Source organism: Scyliorhinus torazame, chromosome 5 (assembly GCF_047496885.1).
Source record: "Scyliorhinus torazame isolate Kashiwa2021f chromosome 5, sScyTor2.1, whole genome shotgun sequence".
Lineage (NCBI taxonomy): Eukaryota > Metazoa > Chordata > Chondrichthyes > Carcharhiniformes > Scyliorhinidae > Scyliorhinus > Scyliorhinus torazame.
This window is the reverse complement of record NC_092711.1, coordinates 255,078,040-255,094,525: the sequence shown is the minus strand read 5'-3', so window position 1 is coordinate 255,094,525 and position 16,486 is coordinate 255,078,040. Positions and strand designations below refer to the sequence as shown.

Genomic DNA, 16,486 nt, shown 5'->3' with positions numbered 1-16,486 from the left:
ATTCTTCCTCCTCAACCTATTCTCCAGGTCCTCAAATCTTTCCGCACACCTCTTATGCAGCGCCTCGTGTGCCTCCACCTTCATGCCCAAGATCTCATCCTCGTTCTCCGAGGCTTTCTGCCGCACCTCCCGGATCGCCGCCCCTGGGCCCTCTGGGTCTCCACTAGCTTCTCAATCGCCGCCTTCATTGGCGCCAGCGTTTCTGTCTTCAGCTCCTCAAAGCAGCGTTTAAGAAACTCCTGCTGCTCCTGCGACCACTGCGCCCATGCTGCTTGGTCACCACCCGCCGCCATCTTGCTTTTTCTCCCTCTCACTTTTCACTGCTCCAAGATCCCTTTTTTCACCGCTCCACTCCTGGTCCAATCCATATACTGCCGGGGGGACCTTGCTGTCACCTTCCCACACTGGAAGCCGTCGCACAAGTGCTGTTGGGGCCCCTCTAGAGAGCCCTAAAGTCCGTTCCCGGCGGGAGCTGCTGAACGTGCGACCTATTCAGGCAAGGCCGCAACCGGAAGTCCCTTCAGTGATTTCATGAGCAGAACATAGTTGTGTAGCCATTTCAAGATCAAGAATTTTGTGCTTAAGGAGAGATTTTCTGAGTCCCTCATCAGAAATGCCACTGACAATCTGGTCTCTGATGAGGGAGTCATGGAGGGTCCCATAATTACAAGATTGGGCCAGCAGCTTTAAGTCAGTGAGAAAGCTGCTGAATGATTCTCCTGGTCTTTGTATACGCCTGGTGAACTTGACGCATTCAAATGTTTCATTCACCTCCGATTTGCAGTGGGTATCGAATTTTTTTATAATTGTGTCCCACTTATTCTTGTCCTCCCCTTCGGCATAGGTGTGGTAGTCTGTGTAGAGGTATTACGGTACCTAGTAATGCTGGAACACCATTGGTAGATATTGTATGTTTCCCATTGGTCAAGCTGTATGGTAGCTCCGCCCTGCAAGGCGGAGTATAAGAGCCCGTGCCACCCCAGCAGCCTTCTTTCTGTACCTGAGCTGCTGGGGGAAAGATCTAGCTTATTAAAGCCTTCAGTTGGACTACAACTTTGCTTTAGTAGTCATTGATCGTGCATAATAGGTTTTTTTTAAAATTCTCCTCCTTTTTCACATTTTCTCCCACATTTACACCCATCAACAATAAACAATAATCAGCAAGATATGTCAATCCCCATAATAACAACGATCCCATCCGCCCACCAACCCCCAAACCTCAGCCCACATGTTTACATAAACAAATGACAAAAAGGAATCAGGGATTACCCATAGTCACCCTAAATCTACACAGCCCCCCTCCCCCCCCAACCCCCCCAACTAATGTTCGATGTTGTCCAGTTCTTGAAAGTGCATAATAAATACTGCCCATGACTTGTAGAACCCCTCCAAGCTTCCCCTCAGTTCGAACTTAACCTTCTCAAGGGTCAAGTACTCCAACAGGTCCCCCCGCCACGCCAGGGCACTGGGTGGAGAGACTGCTCTCCATCCCAGCAGGATCCGCCTTCGGGCGATCAACGAGGCGAAGGCTATGATATCTGCCTCCGCACCTGTTTCCAACCCTGGCTGGTCCGACACCCCGAATATGGCCTCCTGGGGACCCGGGTCCAGTTTCACACGCACCACCTTGGAAATTACCCTAAACACCTCCTTCCACCTTTCTTATCCACCATCACCATACCAACGGGCCCTACCCCATAAGCCTGACCCGCCCCTGTCCATTGTTAACATCGAACCCCTTCCCGCCTCCCAAGAACCCCCCCGACAAAAACATCCCCCAACATCCCTCCCTCCACCCACTCTTGCTCGCCTCGTAGGCCCATTGAAGCCTGCTATCCAGGCTCCAATGTCCGCAGTCCTCCTCTCACCTCACCCCCGTTCACTAACTGACTCTAGTTAGCTAGCGCGGGTGGCTCCCCCCCCCCCCCCGCCAATACCTCTCGCCCCCTTCCGCCCAGTCCCAGAGAAAGAAACACCAAAACAAGCCCAACAATCCAACCCCTACAATTCACTAACATAACATTTAACCGTCGCAACACAGAACGCCATTAACTTGACTCTGTAACAATGCAAAGAGAAGTAAATTTCAATACAAATCAGTAAAAAGAAAGTTGTAACATTTGTAAATTTGTACATTTTCCAGCCGCTCAAACACAGTCCGTAGTCTTTCTTCCAGTTCCGCTCTTCACGTCTGTCCCAAGCCTTCTGCCCTCACGAACGCCTCAGCCGCCTCCGCTGTCTCAAAATAAAAGTCTTTGGCGTTATATGTTACTCTCAACTTCGCCGGGTACACCACACCAAATCGCACCCCCTTCTTGTACAAAGCCGCCTTCACTCGCCCAAACACCGCTCGTCTTTTTGCCAACTCCACCGTCCAGTCCTGGTAGATCTGAACCGCAGTACCATCCCACAGCACCTCACGCTTCTGCTTCGCCCAGCTTAATACCTTCTCCTTCATGCAAAACTTATGGAAGCAGATAATTACTGCCCTTGGCGGCTCGTTCACTTTGGGCTTCTGCCTTAATGACCGATGAGTTTGTCTAGCTCGTACAGGGTGGGGTTCTCACCCTCCCCCATCAGCTCCGCCAACTTCTTAACAAAGTATTGCATTGGCCTTGGGCCCTCTGTCCCTTCGGGCAAGCCCACAATTCTCAAATTGTGCCGTCTTGAGCGGTTTTCCAAGTCTTCCAGCTTTGCTCGGAGTCCTCTGTTAACCTCCACCACCCTCCGCAGCTCGTCCCCCATCGAGGTGACCTGGTCGCTGTGTCGTGTCACGGCCTCCTCCACCTCCTTCATCTTCTCGCCCTGCTCTCTCACCTCGGCCAATGCCTTTGCCACCTCCACCCTGATCGGGCCGATTGCCTCCTCCAACAATGACCTCACCACGACCACCATCTCTTTCCTCAGGATCTCCATGTGCCTCACCAAACGTTTTTCCAGCTCCACCACCATCATCTCGGTCATCTTCTCCACCGTAAGTAGTACGGTCCCGCCTTGCAGTTCGGCTTCCGCCATCCTGTCAACACTTTTGCTTTTGCTCGTCTTCTCCTTCGGCGGCGAACCCGCGTTTCTTCCTTTCTTTGACGCTGCTTTTCGCATCTTTTAGCGGCTTATTGTTTTTTATCTTCTTTCCGTTCTCCTCTCTCCCCCTTCACCCTCCTGCCCTTCATCAATCTGACATCCTTCTTTTTTGAGAAAAAAAATCTTTTACCAAACTTCCATGAATCTTCTTTCTTTCTCCTCTACATTCACCTGGGACCAGGCTTCAACCTTCTTCTTCCTAGGTGGGAGCCATCTGACGTGGAGCACCCTCCCTACATGGCGCTCGGGCCTGCCACCACGGCCTCTCCGTAGCTCCGCCCCCGCTGCTCTGACCTGCCGGGCCCGGCACCTCAGCCCCCGCCGCCCGACACCCGCGCGGGGTTCTTCGCCGGCTTTTAAACCGGCCCCGCTGGCTGCTCGTGGCGGCCCCAAAGGCCGACAATAGTCGGGGAGTGCGTGGGGTCTCGGGGATTTCCCCAAAATCGGCGCGAATCGCGGCCACCGGCGGGAGCTCTTTTTTTTTCGTGCATCAATAGGTTAATGAGTTATATATCTCCATGGCCGGTTTCCCTGCCGCAGCTAAGAGGTATGCAATTTTTTTTTAAATCTACCGCAGCTGTCATGTCCTTAATTACCAGAAACAAATTAATTTGTTGCAGGAAAATCTTCTAATTATACTGGAGATTACCAGAGGTTCTGAGGTGTTCTGGAAAGGATTCCATCTTACCGGTTTGTGCCCGAGAGATCCGAGTGTAGCGATGCCTTCCTTGGCCGAATATCTTATCTGAGTTTTTTTCTTTTTTTTGTTTTCTCTTGTCTGTCGAACCTAAGCTAGCTAGTTTCTATTTTTGTTGTTAAGGCCAACACACTCCGTGGTACCATGTAGTGTTACCTGCGTGGTCGATAACACGTGTTACTCAATCCTTGGCTGATGGTGAGGCCCTCTGAATCTTGTTGAAGAAGACTCAAACTCGTCCAGTAACAACAAAGGTTTATTGAGTAACTATAACTATTAATGCGTGAGTTCTTTACCTTAACATGGGAACTAGGAATTGGATAACCAGATTTAACAATTGTAACTAAATGTAACTCCACTAACTATCTATGTGATTCTGATGTTTCCCTGTTCACAGCACACCCGAGAGAGAGAGAGACCCCGTGTGGCTGCCCTTTATACCCCTGTTGGTCCAGCCCTCTGGTGATCATGTGGTGCTGCTATCTACCCATTAACCCCTTGTGTGCATGTACCTACAGAGATCACCACAAGCGGGGTATGAAATTTAAGCAAGGGGGAAACCATGTGGCCGGGGCTCGCTCATTAATAACGTCAAAATACATTCAACTGTATTACAATGGGGTTCTCACCCTTTGTAGGTGGGAAACTCACTACATCATCGGTGAGGGACATGGAAAATCGGGGAACGTGATCTCACCGACGGGAATCACGATTCCCGACTCTCATGATATTTTGCACCCACGTCGCCAATCTCACTGCTGGTCCACACGGGGAAAAGATTCATCCCCCAAAGGCTGGAACCTTTCAGCCGTCCAAACCAGAGGGGTCTTCCGGTCCTGCCAAAGATGCACCCGCGCCGCGGGTGTCATGGTGACAAGGGATGCTTTCAATGGGAAACTGCGTTGTGAGCAGCGGGACCAGAAGATCCTGCTGCCAGCCAATCGTGGGCCACCCCCCCGCCGTCGCAAAACTCGCAGCGGCAGTAAATCCTGCCCAAAGGGTTGAATGGATCAGTGGAAGAAATAAGCTTAAGTGCCAAAATTAAAAGGAATACATAAAATAATAGCTATCTACACCTTGCATGTAGAGCACAGGACTATTCGAAAGGTTTTAATACCTCAAAACCTTAAACCTTACACAGTGAAGGCATATCCTTTTCATAACTTCAAACATGGATTCTATTCCTATGGAAGCTTCCAGAACTGTCTTTTATTTTTTTCAATGGACACCAGCAAGTTTGCTAAGAAGGCTGCCAATGGTCAGGTGACTGTTACAAATTCAGCACAGACAACCTCGCGTTCCAGGAAAGTTAGGGCCTCCCCTGTTAATAGACAGACCCAGACGGAACCCCTCCGTGGAATTCACACCTACCTGTTCTTGGTTTACTGCAAATTAAAAATCAACGGACTTCCAGACTGCATTCTTCAAGTTTGCAATTTAACAGAAAGAGAACTGCAGGAAAACAATTAACCACAAGTATGTGTAAATGGCTCTTATCTATCTCCATTGTCGGGCAATGGTTTTTAGCTTTAAATCAATCTTGTAGGGCAATCGGAGTTGATCATATGACCAAAGCTGGCTCCTCACACCAAAAACTTTGATTATTGTAAGAACTAGAGAGAAACCGGTAGTCTGCAAACACCGCCACTGCAGAATATCAGCTCCAGATGAAAGTAGTAACATCAACACCTTTTTGAACTTGGAAGCTGCTGTATCTTAAAAGCCTCCCAGCCTGATTTCTAATCCAAGGCCACCTGTAAAGAAACCTGACCTTCGAGTAAGAAAATCCACAAATGACTACTTTACGACCTGCTTAAAATAATAATAATTGTTTATTGTCACAAGTAGGCTTCGATGAAGTTACTGTGAAAAGCCCCTAGTCGTCACATTCCAGTGCCTGTTCGGGGAGACTGGTACGGGAAGGGGATCCTGCAACAACCCTAATCGAAAATTCCAGCTATTAGAACTGCCTAAATACTCTTTCAGAGTGAAACGTATAGTGATCTGTACATCTGTACATGCATCTGCACATACACCAGGGGCTGCAGCACAGATGTGACAGCCACAGCATCACTAGAGGGAGCATCAGAGACGAGTATAAAGGGTCGAGCCCAAGGCAGGATCCGCCTATTTTAGAAGCACAGAGCCAGTGAGCAGCAGCACACAGGGATAGCTCAGCATAGGGAGTTTACCTTAGTTTCACTGGTGATACCTCTTGACTGTTCTACATCTGGTTGAGCTCTGGAAGCAGAATGAACCCTTTGAATAAAGTGTTAACTGTAAGTCTACAATCGTTATTCAGAATTAGAGAATAACATATAGTACCAGGAGTGGTTTCAGCAAGCCAACTAGACACAAGCAAGAGAAGAGAACTTAAACCAGACATTCGACCAAGGAAGGCCTCGCAGCATTCGGACCCTTCAGATACAAATCGGCACGATGGACCCAATCCAACCTCCACGCCTGTTCAAGACCACTGGTAATATGCATTCCAATTGGAAACTTTTTGTACAACAGTTCAAAATATACTTAGAAGCTAAGGATCTAACCTCAGCGGCTGCTGCCAGGAGGATAGCCTTGCTCTTATCCATGGCAGGTCCACAGGCATTAGAAATATATAATTCCTTTACCTACCTGGAAGGGGAGGACAAGGGCAAGCTGGAAATAATCATTAAAAAATTTGAAACCCACTGTCAATCTGAAGTCAATGAGATATTTGAAAGATTCAAGTTCACCAGGCCTTGCAAAAACCGGGAGAAGCTTTCAGCAGTTTTGTAACTGATTTAAAATTACCAGCTCAATCCTACAACTTTGAAAACCTCCGTGACTCCCTCATCAGAGACCAGATAGTCAATGGTATATCTGATGAGGGACTTAGAAAATCCTTAATAAAACGAAAAGACCTAACCCTAGAAACAACCTTGCAAAGATGCTCTATTTATGAAAAAAATAAAGAAGAATATGAGGGGCGGAATTCCCTCCCCCCACGCCGGGTGGGAGAATCGCCGGGGCGCCGCGCGAGTCCCGCCATGCCGCCCCGGCACCCGCATGCGATTCATCCACCTCCCCCCCAACCGGCGTGGCGAGAATCATGGCTGGCTGCTTGGAGAATCGCCGCTCGCCGTTTGTAACGGACGGGCGGCGATTCTACGGCCCGGATGGGTCGAGCGGCTTGCCCAACGCGACAGGTTCCCACCGGCGCTGTCCACACCTGGTCGCTGCCAGAGGGAACAGCGCGGGAACGCAGGGGGGGCAGCCTGTTGGGGGGGGTGGGGGAGGGGTTTCCTGCACCCGGGGGGACGCAAAAGGGGTCTGGCCAGCGATCGGTACCGACCGATCGGCGGGCCGGCCTCTTTGAAGGAGGCCCTCATTTCCTCCACCGCCCCGCAAGATCCATCCGACATCTTCTTGCGGGGCGGCCACGGGAGGATGGCAACCGCGCATGCGTGGGTTGGCACCGGTCAGCCTGCGCATGCGCGGATGGCGTAATTTACGCGGCACTGGCCGCGTCATTTACACGCCGCCGCTTTTACACGGTGGCAAGGCCCGGCGCGCATAAATGACGTGGCGCCGCTCCTAGCCCCCCCCACCCGGGGATGGGAGATAGGGGGCTGGGAGCAGCCTCCGACACCGGAGTGAAACACCGGTTTTAAGTACGGCGCCGGGACTTAGTCTCCCGATGGGAGAATTGCGCCCGAGGAGTTTACTTACCAGGACCAAGGCCTTCACCACAAGGTCGAGCCCATCAAAATGGTGGCCCAGGCTTCCAGAAGACGCTCCTTGAACTGCAAACCTGCGCATGCGAATCTGGATGCAGGCCACACGCATTCGCAGTTCTCCCGAAGATTTGACACGGAAGAAAGGCCTACTGCGCATGCGCGAGCGTGGAGGGACAGCGTCATGATGTGTCCCCACTGCGGACACGCCCACTTAAAATGGCAATGTCCAGCTTCTGGAAAACAATGTTTAAAGTGTAGCAAATACAACCACTTTGCCTCACAGTGCAGAGCTGCACTGCAAATGAAGACAAGACAGAAGCACATGAGCTTTAACGTAAAAAGCATAGACTCAATGGAGCACAAAAAAAAAGTATTCCTCGGATGAGGACAACCTCGCTTCCGACAACTCATTTGTCGTGGACACGATCGAGACAATTGAGGAACATGATGCAACAATCGCCATGCCTCACCCGGTCAACAGCATTGATTCCAGCAGTGAATGGACTGCGACTGTGCAAGTCAATGACTTTCCATTAGTCTTCAAGCTTGACACGCGGGCCTCAGCTAACCTCCTCACTAATAAGGATGTCCATTCGATTCCAGGAGACCATGAAATAATACCCGCTGCATGTTGGCTGAAGGACTACAACGGCAATCAGATCGCCTCAAAGGGATCGAGCCATCTGCGGGTGGACAGCAAGACGATACGCAAGCAGCTACGATCCGAGATTATAGACGACAACAAATCATCACTGTTACGCGCTCAGGCCGGCAAAGACTTGCGGCTGGTGCAACGCATTTACATGCACATCCAGGATCCATCAGGCCTAGAAGCTAAAATCAACAGCATGCTACAAGAATACCCCAGCGTATTGAAAGGCATGGGCACCCTACCCAGCCAATACAAAATCATGCTGAAGACCGACGCCAAACCCGTCATTCAACCGCCCAGGAGGGTTCCAGCTCCACTGCGGGAGAAGTTGAAAGCGGAACTCACCAGACTACAGTCACAAGGCGTAATATCGCGAGTCACACAGCCGACTGACTGGGTTAGCTCCATTGACTGTGTTAAGAAACCTTCTGGCGATCTTCGCTAATGCATAGACCCGAAGGACCTGAACCAGAATATTCGCCGGGAACACTACCCCATCCCCAAGCGTGAAGAGATCACATCTGAGATGGCAAACGTTTAATCTTCACCAAACTCGACGCCTCGCAGGGATTTTGGCAGATACAGCTCGATGACTCGAGCAGATTACTATGTACGTTCAACACGCCATTTGAACGTTTCTGCTTCAATCGCATGCCCTTTGGCATTATCTCTGCGTCAGAGATCTTCCACAGGAGAATGGAGCAAATGACCGAGGCCACCGAGGGTGTCAGAGTCTATGTGGATGACATCATCGTATGGTCCACCACTGAAGAAGAACACCTCTGTCGTCTGAAGAAGGTGTTTCAGAGGATTCGTAAATACGGTTTGAAACTGAACCATGCAAAATGCACATTTGCGAAGGAGTCTGTAACCTTTTTGGGTGACACCATATCATCTCAGGGTGTCAGCACTGATGAGGCGGAAATCGCTGCAATATGGACCATGAAGACGCCACACGACAAGAAGGCGGTGCTACGATTTCTGGGCTTCGTCAACTTCCTCGGCAAGTTCATCCCAAACCTGTCCGCACGGACGGCAGCTTTACGCAATCTCCTACGAAAGACCACTGCATTTGAGTGGACACAACGTCACCAAAATGAATGGGTGGATCTCAAACAGCAACTAACGAGGGCACCGACCCTTGCTTTCTTTGACACAACTAGACCCACCAAGATCTCCACTGACGCCAGCCAGGATGGGATTGGTACCTTACGGAGGGTGCTACGCCTACTCCAGCATGGTTGGACGAGGGGACAACGTCCACAATTTCAGAATGTCAAGTCAGAACTGATTGAAGTTGACGACCTGCTGCTACGCAATGCGCAGATTGTGATTCCGGCCACACTCCCCGCCGAGATGCTACGGAAGATTCATGAAGGCCACCTAGGAATTGAGGAATGCAAAAGGCGAGCACGACAGGCTGTGTACTGGCCCGGCATGAATCAAGACATAACGGACATGGTCATGACATGTGACACCTGTCAAAGACATGAACCAGCACAGTTTAAAGAACCACTGCACAACACGAACTCACAATGGCGCCGTGGACAAAAGTGGGCATTGACCTATTTCATGCCACAGGGCGTGATTACGTCTTGATCATGGATTATTACTCAAACTATCCGGTGGTACTGAAACTCCATGATCTCACGTCGTCATCTGTCATCAAGGCGTGCCAGGAGACATTCGCGCGACATGCAATCCCGCGTGTGGTGATGTCAGATAATGGTCCCTGCTTCACGAGCTGGGAATGGAAAGAGTTCTCAGGCCACTACAGCTTTCGGCATGTAACATCCAGTCCGCGCTACCCACAGTCAAATGGGAAAGTGAAAAAGGGTGTCCACATTGTTAAATGACTTATTAGCAAGGCAACAAATTCACACTCAGACATCAACCTAGCGCTGTTGGCCCACCGAGCAACCCCATTGAGCTCAGGACTGTCGCCAGTGCAGATGCTCTTCGGCAGGGACATCCGGACAACCCTCCCGGCGATTCAATTCCGAGACCCCGATAACGTTCTGGTACTCGACAAAATGCGGGTACTACTGTCCAAACCAAAACAATACTACGATCAACATGTGATCCCATTCAAGCCACTGAACATGGGCGACATCGTCAGGATCAGGGACCCAGAAGGCAGATGGTCTGAGCCAGCCACGGTGATCAGGCAGGAGGCACCGCGGTCCTACATTGTCAAGTTGTTGGCGGGAGTACTCTTTCACCGTAACCGCTGGGATCTATTAATGCTTCGGCCTACAACGCCAGTGTTTCCCACACTAGACTTGACCAAGTCCATTAGTCCACAGGACGTTCCTAGCCAGACAACGCCAGACAGTACTCTTGAAGACATCAAACCATCATCCCCACCACCACCGTTAAGACGCTCCAGCAGAAGCCATAAGGCACCCGACCGGTTAGATTTGTAACAACACTTCACCCACAAGACAAATATGAACATTTTCTCACGATGGACTCATAACACTGTTAACCGTTTCAGTATTACTTTATCATTTTCGCAGTGTGCAGCTTATTCTCACCTCTTGTTATGTACAGTTTTCTTGAGGCCAGTCTAGAAAACTTTCAAGTCAAAAGGGGGGATGTAGTGATCTCTTTTAGAAGCACAGAGCTAGTGAGCATCAGCACACAGGGATAGCTTAGCATAGGCAGTTTACCTTAGTTTCACTGGTGATACCTCTTGACTGTTTTACATCCAGTTGAGCTCTGGAAGCAGAACAAACCCTTTGAATAAAGTGTTTGTGTTAACTGGAAGTCCACAGTCGTTATTCAGAATTAGAGAACAACATAAAATGCTTCTTTACCACGCCTGGAACGATTGTTTTTCCACAATGAGCCAAACACATGAATTATGAACTATCTTATTTTTTTGCAACTTTTAAAAATGCACTAGTCCCTTGAACTGTATTTTTGGAGTATTTGGGTGCATGAATGATGATGATGTAGCGTTTAGACTCTCAGAGTAAATGCATGAATAAATAGTCCTCTTTATTTAAACCCATGAATGTTTATATAGAACATAGAACAATACAGCGCAGTACAGGCCCTTCGGCCCACGATGTTGCACCGAAACAAAAGCCATCTAACCTACACTATGCCATTATCATCCATATGTTTATCCAATAAACTTTTAAATGCCCTCAATGTTGGCGAGTTCACTACTGTAGCAGGTAGGGCATTCCACGGCCTCACTACTCTTTGCGTAAAGAACCTACCTCTGACCTCTGTCCTATATCTATTACCCCTCAGTTTAAAGTTATGTCCCCTCGTGCCAGCCATTTCCATCCGCGGGAGAAGGCTCTCACTGTCCACCCTATCCAACCCCCTGATCATTTTGTATGCAATAATATTACTTATTGTCACAAGTAGGCTTCAATTAAGTTACTGTGAAAAGCCCCTAGTCGCCACATTCCGGCGCCTGTTCGGGGAGGCTGGTACGGGAATTGGACCCGCGCTGCTGGCCTTGTTCTGCATTGCAAGCCAGCTGTTTAGCCCACTGTGCTAAACCAGCCCGTTTGTTGCTTATATTCAGATTAAGTACACACTTAGAAGGGCGAAGAGACAAACGTGCATCTTCCTTTTCTAAAAACACACTACTCTAGGGAAGGGAAAGGACACAAGGACTTCAGTTCTTTCCCAACCCTATCTGTCACACTTCTACAGATTTGCATCCACCTGATGCTTCACATACCACTAGAGCAGTGTTATCACCTACTCTCGCCACTCACCACATGTGGTGAAACTGCTGCAGACATATGGCAAATTAGAATCATAGAATCATAGAAGTTTACAGCATGGAAACAGGCCCTTCGGCCCAACCAGTCCATGCCGCCCAGTTTTTTACCATTAAGCTAGTCCCAGTTGCCCGCACTTGGCCCATAACCCTCTATACCCATCTTACCCATGTAACCATCTAAATGCTTTTTGAAAGACACAATTGTACCCGCTTCTACTACTACCTCTGGCAGCCCATTCCAGACACTCACTACCCTCTGAGTGAAGAAATTGCCCCTCTGGGCCCTTCTGAATCTCTCCCCTCTCACCTTAAACCTATGCCCTCTAGTTTTAGACTCCCCTACCTTTGGGAAAAGATGTTGACTATCTACCTTATCTATGCCCCTCATTATTTTATAGACCTCTATAAGATCACCCCTAAGCCTCCTACGCTCCAGGGAAAAAAGTCCCAGTCTATCCAGCCTCTCCTTATAACTCAAACCATCAAGTCCCGGCAACATCCTAGTAAATCTTTTCTGCACTCTTTCTAGTTTAATAATATCCTTTCTATAATAGGGTGACCAGAACTGCACACAGTATTCCAAGTGTGGCCGTACCAATGTCTTGTACAACTTCAACAAGACGTCCCAACTCCTATATTCAATGTTCTGACCAATGAAACCAAGCATGCCGAATGCCTTCTTCACCACCCTGTCCACCTGCGACTCCACCTTCAAGGAGCTATGAACCTGTACTCCTAGATCTCTTTGTTCTATAACTCTCCCCAACGCCATACCATTAACTGAGTAGGTCCTGGCCTGATTCGATCTGCCAAAATGCATCACCTCACATTTATCTAAATTAAACTCCATCTGCCATTCGTCGGCCCACTGGCCTAATTGATCAAGATCCCGTTGCAATCCTAGATAACCTTCTTCACTATCCACTGTGCCACCAATCTTGGTGTCATCTGCAAACTTACTAACCATGCCTCCTAAATTCTCATCCAAATCATTAATATAAATCACAAATAACAGTGGACCCAGCACCGATCCCTGAGGCACACCACTGGTCACAGGCCTCCAGTTTGAAAAACAACCCTCTACAACCACCCTCTGCCTTCTGTCGTCCAGCCAATTTTGAGTCCAATTGGCAACCTCACCCTGGATCCCGTGAGCTTTAACCTTCTGCAACAACCTACCATGCGGTACCTTGTCAAAGGCTTTGCTAAAGTCCATGTAGACAACGTCTACTGCACTACCCTCATCTACCTTCTTGGTCACTCCCTCAAAAAACTCAATCAAATTTGTGAGACATGATTTTCCACGCACAAAGCCATGCTGACTGCCCCGAATCAGTCCTTGCCTCTCTAAATGCTTGTAGATCCTGTCTCTCAGAATACCTTCTAGCAACTTACCTACTACAGACGTTAGGCTCACCGGTCTGTAGTTCCCAGGCTTTTCCCTGCTGCCCTTCTTAAACAAGGGCACAACATTCGCCACTCTCCAATCTTCAGGCACCTCACCTGTGGCTGCCGATGATTCAAATATCTCGGTTAGGGGACCCGCAATTTCCTCCCTAGCCTCCCACAACATCCTGGGATACATTTCATCAGGTCCCGGGGATTTATCTACCTTGATGCGCTTTAAGACTTCCAGCACCTCCTCCTCTGTAATATGCACACTTCTCAAGACATCACTATTTATTTCCCTTAGTTTCCTAACATCCATGCCTTTCTCCACCGTGAATACCGATGAGAAATATTCATTCAGGATCTCACCCAACTCTTGTGGCTCTGCACATAGATGCCCTTGTTGATCCTTAAGAGGCCCTACTCTGTCCCGAGTTACTCTTTTCCCCTTTATGTATCTGTAGAATCTCTTTGGATTCTCCCTTGCATTATTTGCCAAAGCAATTTCATGTCCCCTTTTTGCCCTCCTGATTTCCCTCTTAACTCTATTTCGACAATCTCTATACTCTTCAAGGGATCTACTTGATCCCAGTTGCTTATGTACGTCATATGCCTCCTTCTTCTTTTTGACCAGAGTCTCAATATCTCGAGTCATCCAGGGTTCCCTACTTCTACCAGCCTTGCCCTTCACTCTAAAGGGAATGTGCTTACCCTGCAAATTGATGCTCTTCATTAGGAGAGATTTTAATCGGATAGACACCTAGGATTCTGTAACAGTCCTTTCAAATTAGGATGCAGTTCCAGATCTGTATGACACAATCCTTGGACTCCTAAAAAAACAAGTCGAAAATATTGCAGGGAAAACAATCCTGAACCATTTTTTAAAAACTGTAGCCGTACTCCAGGCACAAAGAATGTAGCATTGAGGATCCCATTGAAGGAAGTGAAATATGCTGAAATATTTGCCTGGGTGTTGTGTAATGGTTAGTTGCCATGACTAAAAGTTTTCTGCAATAGAGCTGCTATAGAGTGACAGTGCAACCTACTATTACTCACTTTTAGTTCTGTCCCTTGATACACTTTAGGTCTGCTTATACCTCGGACGTGATTTAAGGAGATAAAAACAGAGTCCCATTTTGGATGTTTAACGGGATGTTTCTCCGTGCCTGCAGCATCGCGAAACACTGTGCTGTTTGACATTTTGTTTGGCCTCGGCGAGGAACAACCCCCCCCGCCAAGGTCGCACTTACCTCACTTCCTGTACTCACGAGTTCCCCCAAGTGCCATTACGCCAGGTCCACGTTTGTGTGGACCTGTGATAAACGGCACCCTGGCGAAGTCTCCCAGGCGAGGCTGTTGAATCCCTGGCACTGGGTGCATGCTCCACAGACATATTTAAATGAGCCTAATGGCCCAGCGAGCACGAGATCCAGATTGCCGCGTCTCGCGAGGTCTCATTAAGTCTCCTGAGGCGTTTTGAGCATCACAAATCTCATGCGAGGCCTCTTGCGAGATTCAACGGCCTCATCGGGTCACCGGGGTCAAGTGCGATTAAATCGCACCCCCCCCCCCCCCCCCCCCCCCCATCCTTTGCATGTATTTTGTATCCCTGTGATGAATGGGGTGACCAGATCCCTACAATTCTGGTGAGCATCAAAATCCTTTTGGACAACACCACACAAGAGGACCGTGGGACTGCTGAGAAACAATTAAGATGGAAGGGCAGTCATATTAACAGAACAGTTTTAGATTCAAGAAGAGATAAAAGCAGAAAGCGGTCAATTCAAAATTTATATTTAGTGTTAAATCTGTTTCATTGTTCATAGCCCATAATTTGAATTTGGTGAGACAGTACAAATTCTATTCATGACTGTTATTTAATAATGAAAGCCACTAGACTATTATATGTGTTATTTTATATTCAGTATCTGCCTCCCACCATAACTGACACTTCATTACGGCTGAGTGAGCTCCGAGCACTGATGGTTTCACAAAACATCAGTGTCTATGTGATTCCCGCCACCGACCCCCACTTGGTGAGTATGCAAACTCTTTAAATTATTTATTTATATGTGACTGATTGCACTTTCTATCCCTCTGGAGCTACAGTTCCCTCAACAAGCGTATCTCCTATGTCACGTTGGTACCTGACTTTCAGTTGCTGAGCAGGGACTAATACCTACCAGTCAAATTAAAAAGAGTGCGAACATGTTAAAAATCCAAACACTTTTCCCCAGCAATTCACTTCAGACATTACTTAGAAATATACGGATCACTCATTCCTAACATCATAAAAATATAAGAAAAATGGCAATACAATGTTTATTGATACTCATAGAATTCTGCCCATCCTGGTACAAAGGAATGTCAGCCATGGCTCAGTTGGACGCATTCCTGCCTTGGAGTCACAGGGTTGGATGTTCAAAATTCCAGTCATGAGACTTATTTCGGCAGACACTCCAGTGCAACACTGAGGGAGTTCTGCATTGTTGGAGGTACTGATATGCAGAGGAGACATTAAACGGAGGCCTCATCTGCTCTCTCAGGTGTATGAAAAGATCTCATGACCCCACTCTGAAGAGCAGAGAGGCTATCCCAGGTATCCTGATCGACATTTATCCCACAACAAACTGAGTGAACCCTATCATTGGAAATTAGATTCTCCTTCTTAAATGTGCCTGAGCTTTTGTTCAAATCAAATTGTGGAGTATTTCCGGATAATGCATCAGTACTGCTGGTTCATCTGTTAAAATAACTCAGAGTCGGGGTGAACTGCTATCCTACATGTAAATAAAGCACCACTGGTCTATTTTTTTTCCAACAATGGTTCTTGTCTGATAGCGGAGTGCTGCTGCTGATACTTTTTACAAATGCATCGTTGAGGATAGATGTCAGTGACATTATGCCGCTGCCAAGCGGATGCAGGACTGCTGCTGCTGAATCAAGTTATTAGTGACCTGTTGTAATGTGTGTTAAAGCTGATGCTCATCTGGTGCTGAGAGAGAATGTGCCACCATGTCTGATACAATATTGAGAGACAGCAGTCGGCTGTTGCATTGTTTCTAATGTTGACACATTTCTAATCATCGCACTACTGAAGAGAAAGGACTGCTGATCTGCTTTGTACTACAAGGAGCCGTGTTACATTTTGAAAATGAAAATCGCTTAATGTCACGAGTAGGCTTCAAATGAAGTTA

General features: G+C 48.2%; 1 protein-coding gene across 3 annotated transcripts in view; it reads left to right on the top strand.

Moving 5' to 3' along the window:
• xpnpep2 (X-prolyl aminopeptidase (aminopeptidase P) 2, membrane-bound) overlaps positions 1-16,486 on the top strand; it is a 160,632-nt gene that overhangs the window by 51,376 nt on the left and 92,770 nt on the right. For all 3 annotated transcript variants that reach the window (XM_072505383.1, XM_072505381.1, XM_072505382.1), the window contains one exon: positions 15,215-15,325. In XM_072505383.1, the coding sequence (XP_072361484.1) occupies positions 15,215-15,325 (111 nt within the window). The remainder of the gene's footprint in view (positions 1-15,214; positions 15,326-16,486) is intronic.